Source organism: Lissotriton vulgaris, unplaced genomic scaffold (assembly GCF_964263255.1).
Source record: "Lissotriton vulgaris unplaced genomic scaffold, aLisVul1.2 SCAFFOLD_1556, whole genome shotgun sequence".
Classification (NCBI taxonomy): Eukaryota; Metazoa; Chordata; class Amphibia; order Caudata; family Salamandridae; genus Lissotriton; species Lissotriton vulgaris.
In genome coordinates this window covers 296,763-312,610 of record NW_028250769.1, presented here as the reverse complement: position 1 = coordinate 312,610, position 15,848 = coordinate 296,763, and the positions used below count along the sequence as shown (strand labels likewise).

General features: G+C 47.3%; 1 protein-coding gene across 4 annotated transcripts in view; it reads right to left on the bottom strand.

Annotated features, from left to right (window-relative positions):
* LOC147663126 (epidermal growth factor receptor substrate 15-like 1) overlaps window positions 1–15,848 on the bottom strand; it is a 326,980-nt gene that overhangs the window by 231,542 nt on the left and 79,590 nt on the right. For all 4 annotated transcript variants that reach the window (XM_086950659.1, XM_086950660.1, XM_086950657.1 and 1 more), the window contains exon 4: window positions 8,380–8,427. In XM_086950659.1, the coding sequence (XP_086806785.1) occupies window positions 8,380–8,427 (48 nt within the window). The remainder of the gene's footprint in view (window positions 1–8,379; window positions 8,428–15,848) is intronic.

The window sequence follows — 15,848 nt, the reverse complement described above, 5'->3', positions numbered from 1 at the left end:
TTGTTGTTACCTCTGTAACTGCCTCTTGAATTACCTCTGGGTGATGTTGGTGTGAAAGATGTGGATTGCTGATTCGTTCCTGTGTTCTTTGAGCCCCCTCTATAGGTGGATCTACGAAAGGAACCTCTGTGTGTTGGCTGTTGCAATGCTCCCATTGACTTAGCCGTTTCCGTATCTTTCTTCATTTTCTCTAATGTCTCGTCTGTGCTTGAACCAAACAATGTCTTCTGATCAAATGGTTTGTTCAGTAGGGCTGTTTGTACCTCTTGTTTGAATCCTGAGATTCTAAGCCATGCGTGCCTTCTTAGCATGACACTAGTGTTAATCGATCTTGCTGCAGTGTCTGCTGCGTCTAATGCACATTTAATGGAAGTATTTGTTATTATTTTACCTTCCTGTATTAATTGGTCTGCCTTCTTCTGATGTTCCTTTGGGAGATGTGTAAGAAGTTTTTCTAACTCATCGTAATGTGCCCTGTCGTAACGTGCGAGTAGTGCTTGTGTATTGGCTATACGCCAGCTATTCGCTGCCTGTGATGCTACTCTTTTACCTGATGCATCTATTAACTTTGACTCTTTATCTGGTGGAGGAGCCTCTCCTGTAGATAATGAGTTTGCTCTTTTACGAGCGTTTGAGACCACCAGCGAGTCTAGCGGTACATGCCCTCTAATAAATATTGGGTCCTTTGGGGCCGCTTTGTATTTTTTATCAATTCTTGGGTTTAACACCCTGGCTCTCACTGGGTTTTCGAATATCTCATCTGTGTGAGTAAGAAGACCTTTCAACATAGGAAGAGTACCTGATGTTCTCTGTGCATTAGGTAGAGTCTCTAACAAGAAATCCTCTATTTGAGGTTCTGTATGTATATCTACCTTATGGTATTTTGCTGCCCTATTAATGAGCTGCACAAAACCTGTGTTATCATCAGGTGGTGAAGGCTTTGAGGGATATAGCTCTGGGTCGTTGTCCTCATCTGACCCTACATCATAATTTTCCCATGGATCCTCCTCATCTGGGATAGTTTCGTCATCCCCTTGAGGTTCTCCCTCCCCTAGCTCACTGTCTACATCTGACTGAGGTGTAGCTGGTCTTGGTGTGGAAGGTGTAGGAATATTTGGCCTATTGTGAGGAATAGGAGAAGAGGGTGTTACTCTAGGACGAGGAGAAGCAGGAGGAGTTATATTCGTCCCCATTGTTCTCTTTTTTGAAGGAAGAGGTTTATCTTCTGACTGTTCACTCTTTCTCTTCTTTGTGACCACTTTCCCAGTTTGTGGATCAATAAACAAGATCTTTTGTTTGGGATCTGTCTGTTGCTCCTGAATCGGTACCGAGGGTCCTGGTTCCGAGAGGTGCTTTTGTTTTCGATCGTCAGATCTTGTTGTTTTCGACACCGAATGTTTGCTCGATTCCGACTTTCTTGGTATCGAGTGTCTCTTGGGCGATAAGTCATATTTATGTTTCGACATGGAATGTTTCGATCCCGAGCTCTCCTTTGTATGTAGCCTCGGTGCCGAAGTCGATGTCGCCCTTTTCTCGGATCCGACAGGGTGGGAGTCCGAGTGTTTCGGTTTCAGTTTCGGTTTCGTTGCCGGGCCCGAGGGCGGGGCGTCGGAAACTTTTTTCAGCGGTTTGACCGGGCCCGAGGGCGGGGTCGTTACCGCACGGGGGTCGGTTTTTCGGTAAGGGGACGTCGTCACTCACGGTTTGTTGCTCGATGAGTTCTTCAACCTCCGACTGGTCCCCTTCCGACCCCGACTGGTCCTCTTCTTCCTCGATTTGTTCGTCTCCGAACAGCTCCGGGATCACTTCCGCCTGCATTCTGGAAACCTCGTGTCTTCGAGCTCGACGATTTCTAATCGTTAGCTTGGAGGAGAATGCTGCGCAGGCTTCGCAGTCCCTGGATTCGTGTTCAGGCGATAGACAGAGGTTGCACACCTCGTGTAGGTCCTTGTGTGGGAACTTAGCACCACACGTTGGACATTTTTTGAATGGAGTCCTTTCCATGGACTCCGGGCTTGACTGCGTCGAGAAAGGCCTCCTGTTCTTCGACGTAGATTCAAGTTTTTCTCTTCTATTTTGAATTTGTAACGCGTCGGAATGGAAATGAACGCGTTCGAATAACAATACCGTCGAATTGGAAAGGGAATACGCGCCGAAAATCACTTTCTTGTGAAGTTGATCTGGAGCGTCTCGATCTTCATCCGAACCCGATGGCGGAAAAAAACAATCTAAGGATGGAGCCGATGCCCATGCGCACTACCAACCAAGGGAGGAGTCACCAAGAGACAAAAGACTCTCCAAGAGAAAAACAAAGTGCAATCATCCGAGCCCAACACCAGATGGCGATCTATTCATAATGTACCATCTGCAGCCCATATGCCTCGAACAGCTATTTACTATACTACTAAAATCCAAAAAGCCGCTAACTCCTCAAAAGAATTATTTTAAACAGTCACTGCTCCGCTGAAATGCCCGCGTGATGCAATGTTTACACCTGATCAAAAATTTGTGGACAAATTAGAGGCTTTTTTCCAAAGCAAGGTGCAATCTGTATACGACAGTCTGGAAAAATCAACAAATAACACAGGAGCAGAAGCCCTAGCTCAATCTGAATTTAGGGTAGGCCATTAAGGTTTGCTATCCTTTCCACTAATTACAGAAGAAAAGGTAGCGGAATTGGTGCTAAACATTAAATCTGGCTCCCCACTGGATCCCTGCCCATCATATATACTACAATTGGCCCCAGAGGAGATCAGTGTATCCCTATCCCCAGTAATAAATAAAATTTGTCTGTAGGAGTCTTTCCCGAAGCATGGAAGAAAGCATGTATTCGTCCCCTTTAAAAAAGCCTAAGTTGGATCCACTTGACTATCATCCTATTTCCTGTTTACCTTTTGCTGCCAAAGTGTTGGAGAAAGTAATAAATCTGGAACTAACATCATTTCTGGAAACCAATAACATCTTAGATACCTCGCAACACGATTTCCATTCAAAACACTCTACGGAGACAGTGTTGATCATGGCAACAGAGGAGATCCGTAAGGTGATTGATGAAGAGGGAAGAGCGGTACTGGTCCTGATCGATCTAACAGCAGCCTGTGATACAGTAAACCATACGGTATTAAATCAAAGGCTACAGGATGCAGGTATCAGCGGTACAGCTCTCTCCCTCCTATCATCCTTTCTATCATCTAGAAAACAAATGATCTCTTGGGATGGATACCGATCGGAGGAATCCTCCCTTCCTGGTGGAGTCCCTCAAGGTTTGGCCTTGTCACCAACACTCTTTAACATTTACGTAGCCCCTCTGACTAGACTGGTGAAGAACTATGGCTTTACATTGGTGTCCTACGCCGATGATACTCAGCTCATAGTTTCTGTAACTGAGTCTGCAGATACTAGAGCAGCTGACTTCTGTAAATGTACCTCAGCTCTGATGACCTGAATGCGTTCAAACTTCTTGAAGTTGAACGCCGCAAAAACGGAAATCTTGGAGTTTGGTGCGAAAGATTCTATCTGGAATCAGCTGTGGTGGCCTAGTACTGCTGGCACCTGCCCAGTGCCAGTCATAAAGGCCAGGAATTCGGGAGTTATGTTTGATAAAAATCTCACCTGGGCGTCGCAGATCAATCAGGTTTCGTCCGCATACTTCTTCACTTTAAGGGGCTTGAGAAAGATTCTCCCTTATATTCCTTTCTCCCTAAGGAAAACAGTGGTTGTAGTCACCGTTTTTACCAGAATTGACTATTGTAATGCCCTCTATCTGGGAATGGGTGTTTCCCAATTGGACAAAAGTCAGTCTATCCAGAATGCGGCAGCCAGAGTCTTGCTGGGATTGCCTAAGCATCAGCCGACATCGAAAGCGATAAAAAATCTCCACTGGCTTCCGGTACGAAAACGCATTGAATTCAAATAAATAAATCACTCTGCCTGGTGCACAAAGCTCTGTTTGGAACTGGGGCCCAGGATGTGCAAGCTCTGTTCTCACATTACTCTCCTCCCCGGACTCTAAGGTCATCCACTCTTGGCCTTGTACAAATCCCAAAGATAAAAAGAGGATGTTGCGGAGGAAAGCGGTTCTCCTTTCTAGCACCCAAACTCTGGAACACGCTACTAGTACATTTGAGAAGATTACCTCACAGATTGGCATTCAGGAAAAAAATCAAAACATGGCTCTTTTGCCAACACTAAAGTATGTGTTTTATATCTTAGCTTATCTTTACCACAGCGCCAAGACGCCTCGGCAGTAGTGCGCTTTACAAGTACCGTCAGTGAGTCAGTCATATAGTTAAAGCCAGGCCGTACTTGTGTGTGAGTACTTTTTAAAATAGTCCTCATCGCACAATCTGTGTAGTACTTAAAACAAAAGACCTGGCATATTGATTTCCTATATAGACAGGGCGAAGTGTATTATATACCCCTAAATATTTATAATGAATACTAATAGCTCAGAATGAGGAGCTGAGTTTAGATTATAGGGAACAGACTAGCAAGAAAGAGCATTTCTGCTCAGCTGAGATCTAAAGTACAGCTGAAATGAAAAAGATGGGAAATGAGATCGACCAATTGTCCACTGAAATTATGGACCCGCAGAGTTTAGGGGTAGAGATGAAATGCTGGGGAAAACCTTTGGCACTGTAGAGGGCACCGCTGAAAAAGTAGGAGTCCAAGGGGATGCAGAATAGCAGCAACGTGAGACCCAAGTCAGCATTTGCCTCTCTTCTCCCTTTTGCATTTCTTCTTACTTTTGTTAGTCCTATGCACCAAAAAAGGACTATTCAAGTTGGGTTGTGGCACCAGATAGTGTAGTTGTATTTTAATTCCTCCTCTCTTCTTACATATGGTGTGCCTAAAATTGACTTTCTGAGTGTACTTCAATGCAGTGTACCAGACCCAGAAAGCACTGCTTCCAACTGACAGATACCCAAACTTAGAGGGAGATTGGCTCAAGGTGGGAGTAATTGTTATAAGAGTTGAACACATTTTTTCATATTTACTGAGAACAACCTGTACAGAGTGTTATGTATTGTTAGGAGTTTGGAAAGGATGATAGACAGAGCTCTCCAGCTGAAAGGAGGCATGCCAAGAGACTGGTTTCTCCAACACCCTTCTCATGTCTGTGCCTTTAGAAACAGACATCGTAGGAGCCATGATATCACAGGTAGCTGATAGGGTTCACATCCCCTGGTGAAAGAAGAGAATTAGTAAGATGAAGTGAAAACACAGCTCTTCATTTGAAAACATGCCTCTGCAGTGTAGTGATGTCAGTCAGTAATTCCAGTAGCAGCCACAAAGTATGCAGCACTGGGGGACTTGCTCGTAACTATTTTTCTTGCTTCGGGAGTTGGATTCCCCTCTTCTGCAGCTTCCAAAAAAGCAGTAAGATGACCCAGAGGAATCTGTGTGATGTAGTTTGGCCTGAAAAGCAGTAGCCTAAATCCTAAATCAATATGGTTGACAAGTCTATTGTTATGATAGGATGTTCTCCTTTGTTTCCCCTTCTGTCTCTCGCCTCTTCCATAGAGGCGGACAAAGATACTATTCCCGCAGACTAACCGGTGTCCCTGAAGTACCACAATATGCTGTTTCCTGAAGCCAGAGGCAGTGAGAAGCCTGCCTAATCCTAACCAACACTCAATGTCTGCAGGTGATCTTTGTCAGTTCCTTTTTCAGAATCCTCCTTCATCATCACACTGGTGCCTGACAAGTTCATGATCGGAGACATTAAATTACAGAGCTGTGAATGCCAAATGCAACCCTAAAAAAATAACTAGAACAAACAAACAAGTTCCTTAGCTTCCATAAGCTCTTTCTGGTGTATACTCTATCTAACTGCAGATTCCTCATCTTTTGAATTTCCGCAGCTGCCAGACTGGATTAGGAAAGTATCGTAGCAATTGCTCCTGTGAGCCAGCAGGTGGCACCATCGGACTCTTAGTAGACCTTGATCCACCTATGGTAGTGATGGCTGTTCATTCATCTGGTGCTCTTTTGTGCACTTGATGTAAAAACAGTTCTAATTGGTCCAGAAGATGAAGCCGCTCCTGCACCTTAGAGAGGCGAATTGGAGCGAAAAAGGCAGGGAGAGCAATGGACTGGCCCGAATGAAAGGGCTAAATATATTTCTGCAAAAAGGAAGTGTGAGTCTGCGGTAGCAAGTATCCAGCAAAACAGTGGTGTATAGAGGTTGCACTGACAGCGCTTGGAGCTCGCTGACATGCCACAGAAAACTAATATAAATGAGAAATACCATCTTGATGGTCAGTACATTTGGGTTGTTGCATGGGCTCGAAAGGCGTGTACGTTGAAATGTAAGCATCACATTAAGGCACCACAGAGTCATAACGAAATGTGCAGGGAAAAACATGCATGTGAGACCCTCAAAAAAGATAACACAACTGGTGACTTGAACAAAGAAAGTTAATCAACCAAATGTAGGATGGCAAAAAGGGCTGACAAATAACATTTAACAGTTCTAACTGCAAAGCCTTGCTATGTCATAGACAGAACAAATACCAAAAGATCTGAAAGTTTGGATTGCAGAGGGTCAACTTGACGTTTGCCACACCAGACCACAACCCTCGCCCAACGACTGGAAAAAGGAAGATGGGAGACCTGAAGCCAGACTGGGTCCTAGAGCAGTCCAGCGACTTGGAGCAGGAACAGGTCTGCTGTCTTAAGCGCAACCTACCTCACTTTGTGAGCTGAGCAATATATAGCATCACCTCTTGCTCCTGGGTTGCCTTTGGTTTATCAAAGACTATTTATCGCATTCCTGCCGTCGCAGCATGGTTTGAAACGTATGGTTTTTAGATGGATCATTTCCCTAGCGCACTGTCTTTTTTGGGTGAAAAATGCAATTTGTCATCAATGAAAATCAACAAAATCAGAAGCATGTGCTGAATACATTTGCTGAGCTTTTATATAAGAAATTATCTTTAGACAAAATTAATTCTATAGTAAGCATTAGAAATGTTTTCATCTGTAACTGGTGTGTTTCTGTTTATCTGGTGCTCTGAAAGCCCCATGGCCCAATAAGATCTTAGAGGTGCCATCTTTAGGTTAGATGTATTCTGGAAACAACACTGGGAAAGGAAAATAGCAACACCTAAACTGGGTTTACCCTAGGAAAAAAAGGATTTGGTGGATTACAAATAGGGACATTGAGAGAATCTGCAACTGACTTATAAATAGCCCTTTGCCCTTTGAGGGTCTCTAGGCATAGGCCTCATTTAGGACTCTGAATTTCCCAAACTCACCATCCAGTTCAGCAACACTGGCAGATGCTAGCTTTCCTCAAGAGGAGGCCGCTTTCCAACTTGCAGCCTCTCAGTATGCCTGAACCTTTTATGAAGAGATGTACGGACAACCTCCTGTTTAGGACAGCCCATAAAAACCCACATATTTTCCAACTTCTCTCTTTCCAGTGCAATTATGCACCAGCGCAATGTAGCGCATCGAGCTATAAACGTTTGATGATGTAATACATACCAAAGTAAACTGCTGGCTGATTACCATATCACTTCAAGTGAATGGCAAATTAAGAAATGAGAAAAAAAAGCCCAGAGAAGCATGCTGTAGGAAAGAATGCTCCCCAGCGCCCACTGACATCCAATTCTCATCACATGTACTTCCAAATCTGCAATTGCACTCCATAACCAAGACACAAGCTGTAGGAGGGTTGGTACTTAATCACTAATTATCTTTCAATCCAACAGTCAGTAATTCATGTATCTGCAAACAATGGAGAGAGTGCTCCTCGTGGTAGCTCAGCATCTAACTAAATACTGAGATATATTAGTGCTTGCCAAAATCTGTTTTACTACTGAGGACTGAACTTGATTACGACTTATTAGCCCTAATGAAGTCGTTGGAAATGATCCACGAGACGAAACATGTGTTGCCTGCATTCTGTTGTGACTGGCTGTGATATTACCTATTAGAAATTCTGGCGCTTGGAATAAAACAAAGAAATTACCATAACTACAGACTTCTGGATTTACTTTGGAATGGACATTTGCTCAGGATAAGATTTGGTGTGTATTGTTATTTTGGGATTCAATCTCTAAACCTTGGAACGTTGGGTGGACGTTCCACGTATCCTTGGAGCAGACTTTGGCATTTTCATTGTACTACATTGCACTGACAAAAGCAGGAGTTGGCCTTGACACTTTTAGACTGTTGTAATATTTCAATATTATTGTTTAAAGAATAGACCAATAATCATTCTACTTCTCGTATATTTTACACACAGAACACCCGTCAGGACCCCCGGTTACACTAGAGTGGTGGAACCAAACAGTGTTTACGTTTTAATGATAAAATATGAAGGTCCATCAGACATATGTATCTCCACTTACGCTGTATACTTGTATCTACCTGTTTGTCTAAGTACCCTTTTGCTTCTGGATCGGCCAAGTCCCATATCTGTGAAAACAAGAAAGGGAATGGTTGTCAAATGAGTCAGGGAACTTTTAATGTTGCATCAATTTTGCTGCTCACATTCTAAACTTGCATCAGAATGAGACGGCTCATCAGGAGGAAACTGCAAATACATGGAACTCTGTGTAACCTTCAGAAACCGAGCACAATATTAGGAATATAGTAGGTGCTGTCAAGATTAAATCACAAGCAGGAGGGAGCCAGCCTTGTGCCTCCATCTATCAGATGAGTTAGGCCAAAAGGTTCAACTAAACCAGACTACAACATCCAGACCACCTTAGGAGTGAGAATGTGGTCCATCAAACATTCAGTGATCTGATAAATTTAAGTGCATTCTGCGGAGTACAATTAGACACTGACTCCATATCACTGGGTCATGTTCCAACAGTCGCCTAGGTCAAAGCTTTGCGTGACCACAGTATTTACCAGGAGTGGTAGAGGGCCATTGGCTAAGCTATACAGTGCTTCCTGAATTACACAACAAATCTGAATGGCATAAAGGACACCAGAAGAGCATAAACGACCATCACCATGTAATATTTAGAGCATGTGATACTTTGTTACATTAACAAAGCAACGTGCAACTCTAATCCACCAGAAGAGCATCAGAGAAGAGCAAAGAAAGAAAAAGGTGGCAGCTGCAAAGTATTACCGTTCAGCTGATGACACTAGAAAAAGTGAGAGAAGTTGATATGAAACATGTAAAACGACTGGATGAATCTGGGACTTGGTATTGGAGGCTATTCAATGGCAAAAAATACATGTTGAGCACAACAACCACTTCAAGTTTTAAACCACTGAAGTACAATGTGTTCTTGTCTTTTCAATGGTTGTACACAGTTTGCTATTCCCTTAGCCAACAATACAAGATCCAAAGGTTTCTAAGTTGACAATGGCCCATAGCAATGTCTGCACTCTCAGTCAGCAGAAAAGGCATGCATTTGAAAGCTGTAGAGGAGGGTAGCTAATATGCCATGTCTGCATCATTAGTGTGCCACCTGTTATTATTGGCAACAGAGACAGAGCATTAGCACAGGAAATCAGACGGTGATGTGTGGTGGAAGAGGCAGACAGGTGCCCAGGCACATCCCAGGTTTACGACAGATTCAGTTAAGTGTCTGGTGAATGGTTATGAGGGGGCGTGGCCACGGCGGCGATCGGAATGGCTGCCTTTCCGTGAAGCTCCTCCACGCGGGCTCCTGACGGCGGCGGCTGGGATGTAAACCGCCGCTCTTGCTCCCCACATCCTTGCGGATCCGAACACTGATGTCGCCCGATCATCTGGGTGAATTGGGAGAACGCGGGAGCGGCCTGCGGAGAGTGCACGGCGGAGGAGAAGCGGGGCCTTCGGACCCTGGCGACATCTTCTCTCACTGTGCCGGATCGCTGGCGAGTGCCGCGCGGGCCTGGTCGCCGGGCCTTCGACCCCACAAGCGTTTCCTGCGGGGTTTCTTGCGCGCTGCCCGTCCGCTTCGGGCTCCCGGGTGGGTGCTGCTGGTTCCCGGTGCGGTCTCGGCCCATGGGCCTGGGCGGTACAGTGACCGGGGCCTCGATTTGCGGGCCTGGGCCGGATGCTGGGTGGCGGGCGGGGACTCTCGCGGGGGTACGGCGGGGGTGTGCAAGCTCGGCAGTTGGGCGGCCGGGGGCGCCGCTAGGCGATTTCGGCGGCCCCACCTCAGAAGCACTCGTGGGGCCCTTCAACCCCTCCATTCCTCCTGCTCTGGGCGACGGGAGAGGGCCGCTCCCCGCTCCACTACATACTGAAGGTGCATTCTGTACTTTTAACCAGACCTTGGAGCTAGTGCCCTGCTGAGGCTGACCTGGTCCTCATTCACCTGGACCGTGCACAATTCGGTCGCTGAGACCCTACTGTTGGTGGTACTTTCTGGAACTGTCTGGAGCTTGGTGTTATTCTGCCGCTCTCTCCTATTGCCGAGCTACCCTCGCCGCCTCTCCCGACTCAACTACGCCCTCCGGGCTACCGTGGAGATGGGGAAGAGAGATCCTAACCAGCGGAAACTTAGCTTCGACAAGACCCACCTTCTTGCTACGGACCCCCCACCTGGTTCGGCGGCCGGGGCCTCCAGCTCTACTGACTTGAGGGACGCGACGGCTATGGTCGCCACCATGATGGGTGAAATGCGCGCCAGCTTCAAGGCGCTAGACACCCGCTTCGACAGTCTGGAGCAAAAGCTAGCAGACATGGGCTCCAAGGTGCAGGCCCATGACAGAAGACTCGATGTGGCTGAATCACGGATATCAGACATAGAAGATGGCGCATCAAAATCGCTTAAGAGACTGGAGCGGGTTGAGAAAATACTTAAAGACGTGGCCATCAAAAACGAGGACTTGGAAGCGAGTAGCCGGCGCAATAACATTCGTATTCTTGGTGTGGTGGAGACGACGGCCACGGGTCGGTTCGACACCTTTGTTGAAACTCTTCTGATCGAGCTATTTGGCAGAGACACCTTCACAGCGGGCTTTGTAGTTGAGCGTGCACATAGGTCTCTGGGGCCTAAACCTCGCCCAGGCCAACTACCACGACCCATTATCGCCAGAATCATGAACTTCCGCGACCGCGACGCTGTGCTGCGTGCGGCACGCGAGGCTGGAGAAATACAATGGCAGGGCAGTAAGCTGTCCTTTTTCCCTGATTTCACACTGATGGTCCAAGAGGCACGTCGCAAATATAACAGAGTTAAATCCACCCTCCGGAACTTAGGCCTGAAATATGGTATGCTATACCCAGCTAGGTTGAAGGTGGATGTGAACGGCAGATTCCGTATTTTTGACTCTCCCACGGAAGCGCAAGATTTCTGCCATGACTACAAAAAACAGGGCTCATCGGCAGCTACCAGTTCACCACCGAACACTCCACCTAAATGACACACAAGCCAGCGCTGACCTTTTTGCTGAAACTGGCCAGGGCTGACCGCTCAGCATTGATTTCTGTTGCACCCTTCCAACGATTATTGACTGGTCTCCGGTTTGGAAACCACTTGTTGGGAAGCCCGCCTGGAGTAGCGTTGCTACCCCTGATGGCGCGGGCCATGTTGTTTCTTTTTTCTGGGGCTTTATCACATTTTTGTTTGCAGTTATACTATTTCTTTGAATGGTTATTAACTTTTATACTTTGCACTACTGCTCAGCTATGGTCCGGGGATTGCCTCTCGTGGGATTCTGGGAGGCTGGGAGGTGGGTGGGGGATGGGATATGTTTTGTTTCTGTGGTCATGTATGTTAGAGCTTAGCTGCGGGTATCGTTGGAGCAAACTGTCGTATGCACACTTGTTGCAGAATATCTTAACTGTGGAGGTATGGCCAGGATAGGTCTACAGTCTGGGCCGTCCAGACTGACTTTGATCTCTTGGAACGTGCGTGGTTTAAACACCACAAGGAAACGCAAACAGGTGCTAGCTTATGCGGCGCGACATGGGGTGGATGTCCTCTTTCTGCAAGAGACTCATTTGGTGCAGCCGGACGTGGCCTTGGTGGCCAGAGGGTGGGGGTCGCATAAAGTGTTTTCCTGCTATAGTAGATATGCTTGAGGTGCAGCGATACTTGTGCATAAACGTGTCCCGTTTGTAATGACCAGCAGCAAAACTGATGAGGAGGGCAGATATGCGCTTATTATGGGAGTGCTGTTTGGATACAAGATCGCACTGAGGGAGTCTACGGCCCCAACGTGGATTCCCCTGCCTTTTTCCAGGACCTGCAGATGACGCTGCTTCACTCCGACATTGATTTGTTGGTTTGGGGGAAGACTAACATATTGATGAATTCTGATAGGGACAGCACTTCTCCCTCTCCTGACTGCAAACCAAAGTCCCGCGCAGTACTGGCGGAAATCTGCTCCCACTTTTCCCTAGTGGACATAGAGGCTAGACTGCACCACCACACACCTGCTTACACGCATCACTCTGGCTTCCACAATACAAGCACTAGAATTGATTATTGGCTCCTCTCCCCGGGTATTGCGGGATGGGTGGATGGCCTTTCCACGCTACCTCGCACCCTGTCACACCACTCTCCCATTGTTTTGACTCTAGCGGTCCCCAGACTGGGGCGGTACAAACGACAATGGCGATTTCCTGGTAGGGCTCTGCTAGATCCGACTTTTAAAGAGGACATACGCACCGCCATTGACGACTACTTCGACATAAACACAGGCTCTGTTACCTCCGGGTCCACGCTATGGGAAGGCTTTAAAGCTACATTACGTGGGGTTTGCATCACCAAACGAGTAGGGTCCCTGCGCGAGATTCGCTCCACCTTGACCCGCATTGAAACAGACATCACTACGATAGAGAAGGAGATACTTGATGATCCATCGGTGGATCGTGAGGCTAAACGCCTTGAGCTACTTTTAGAATTTCGGGACACAGCAGATAGAGAGCTGAAGTTCATGGGTAAATACTACACTGCGCGGCAGTATGGCGACGGTGACAGGCCAGGCAAACTCTTAGCGCAAATGCTTCGACCGCCTTACCAAGCTGCTTACATTATCGAGGTGATTGACGCCCGGGGTACACGACAACACTCCACTCCCGATATATCCAACACCTTTCTATCATATTACAAAACCCTTTACACTTCCACGCTCACGGGGAACATCTCCACCCGGGACCGTATTTGAATGAAATAGCCATGGGGTACCTAGAGAAAAACTTTCAGGAGTTTTTGGCCATGCCCATTACACCGGATTTTATAATTGAGGCAATTGACTCCTTGCGGAGCTCTTCTGCTCTTGGCCTTGACGGCTGCACAGCCGACTTTTATAAGGAATACAAGGAGGAACTTGTCCAGAAACTTGTCGAGGTATACTCGGAGGCACTTGAGGCGGACATTCTTCCACCTACGGTCCGGGAAGCGGTTATTGTTTTACTACCCAAGCAAGGCAGTGACCTCTCGTTGTGCAGCTCCTACAGACCCCTATCCCTCTTAAACTTGGACTACAAAATTCTGGCCAAAGTCCTTGCAATTCGTTTAGCGCTTCTAGTGGAAACTATAATTTCGCCGGCTCAGTCCGGATTTGTACCACACCGATCCACTTCTCTAAACCTTCGGACACTGTTTTCCGTTTTACACAGAATAGAGCCCTCCACACCGGCTGCAGCAGTGTTCCTGGACGTGGAGAAAGCGTTCGACACCCTGGAATGGCCCTTTTTTTTGTCAATTATGAGGAGAATGGGGGTGCCTGCTATGTTTGTAGCGACTGTGGAGTTGTTGTATTCGGCTCCCACCGCCCGGATACGACTAAACGGCACCATTACTGACAGCTTCACACTTTCACGTGGCACCCGCCAGGGGTGTCCACTATCCCCGCTCCTGTTCATCATTGCGATGGACCCCCTGGTGCGACACTTCCAAGAGAAACATCTCCACCGTGGGCTCCAGTTTCGCACCGGACCACTGCTGGTCTCGTTATATGCCGATGACACTGTTTTGTATGTTCAGACTCCCCAGTCCAACCTGAAGCCTTTATTGATTGAGATTTCCCACTTTGGAGACTACTCGGGCCTTAAAATAAATTGGCATAAGTCAGTAATTTTCCCGCTCACCCCCTCCACCGTGCAGTGGTCCTGCTCGTTCCCTCTTGAATGGAGCACTGACTCCATGAAATATTTGGGTGTACACGTTCACCTTGACACGGTATCTATTTTCAGATTGAATTACGGCCACGCCCTTGATTTTTTGGAAGACAATACGGAGCGCTGGATTCGCCTCCCTGCTGTCCATGGCTGGTCAGATTGCCATTATTAAAATGATAGTCCTCCCCCGGTTCTTGTATTTATTTAACAATATTCTGATCCCCCTCACCAAGATTTTTTTTTCCCAACTTCGCTCCTCACTTCTGCGTCTGATATGGAGAGGCAAGAACCCACATGTGGCCTGGCGAATATTAACACTCCCTTACGAACAGGGCGGCTTCGGAGTACCAGACTTCTTTCTGTATTACTTGGTCGTACAAAGGTCGTACGCATACCCTTGGTTTCACCCGGATGCCAGGATTCCTCATTTGAGACCAGAGGCTGACTTGGCGCTCCCTGTGGCCCTCTCTTCCGTCCTTCCTAGGGGACTCCCCCGAGACCCGCAAGACATACAGCCTTTGTCCACTACTTGTTGGGCTTGGGACAAAATTCGACGTCTCTTACTCCTCGAGAAACTATACTCGACTGAACTGCTGTTGCCCAACCCCCACTGGCTCCCCATCACAGGCGAATCGGTGGTGCAGCGCACGCTATCCAAATATCAACTACACACTGTCGGGGACCTTTTCCCGGACGGCCATGCCTTTTCCCTTACAGAAGATCACCGCTTCACGGACAGGACTTTTATGGACTCATTCACGCTGACTAGACTTCGCTCAATGCTCAGGGCTGAATTCTCCACGTTCCCGCTCCCTCCTGATGACACCCCGGCGCTCACATTCATAATACAGAACCAAACAGGGGCGCATGTCGTATCTAAGTTATATAAGCTGTGCCTGGCCTCAGTTCCCTCACTTGACTCTAAGGTGCGCGCTGATTGGGAGGGCGACCTGGGTACCTAAATCACGGATGATCAATGGGCTGCATGTTGTGCCACCACAAGAGATGTGTCCATTAACACCAGACATAAACTTATACATTTTAAGTTCCAGATGCGGGCGTACCACACTCCCGCACTTGCCCATAGAATTGACCCCAGCAGACCACACACTTGCCCTAAATGCAAAGGCCCGCAGGCTGATTTTGCCCATCTTTCCTGGACTTGTCAGAAATTGCACACCTACTGGCTGCAAGTACACCAGGTTTTGGGGGAAATACTTGGCATGCACCTGCAACCCATCCCTGAAATTGCGCTGCTTGGTTACGTCGCTAACTTCCCGCGCCCGCTTCGAAAACTGGCGTCCATTGGCCTCCTTTTAGCTAAACGTGAAGTGGCGCTGCTCTGGTGTGCTAGGCGCGCTCCAACGGTCCACGCTTGGCTCCGTAGTATGGCTTACTGTAATGTTAATTGCGCTGAGTACTCCGAGACTGTTCCTATCGCCTTCAGACCGCTAGATATATGGGGGCCATACCGGAAATATATTGCGAAGCTAGCTCAGGAGACACAATTCCAATCTGTCAACTCCTTTGTCCCTGCGGGGGTGGGATAGGAAAAGCCACACTACCACTCGGGAGCTACCTTAAGCGCTATTTATCACTTGGTACATGCATGACTGACATTGCTAAGCCACGGAACTGGCCGCCCAAGTCACTTGCTGAATGTTCCCTGAGACCGCATTGGGTGTTACCTTTCTCACTGTGGGGTTCCGAAATTACCTTTGTGGAGTTTTGACAGATGACCGGCCTGTATCTGAAAGTTTTGATGTTCCATTCTCAATGTGCCATGCTGTGGAAAAATCTGAATTTTGTGCTGACT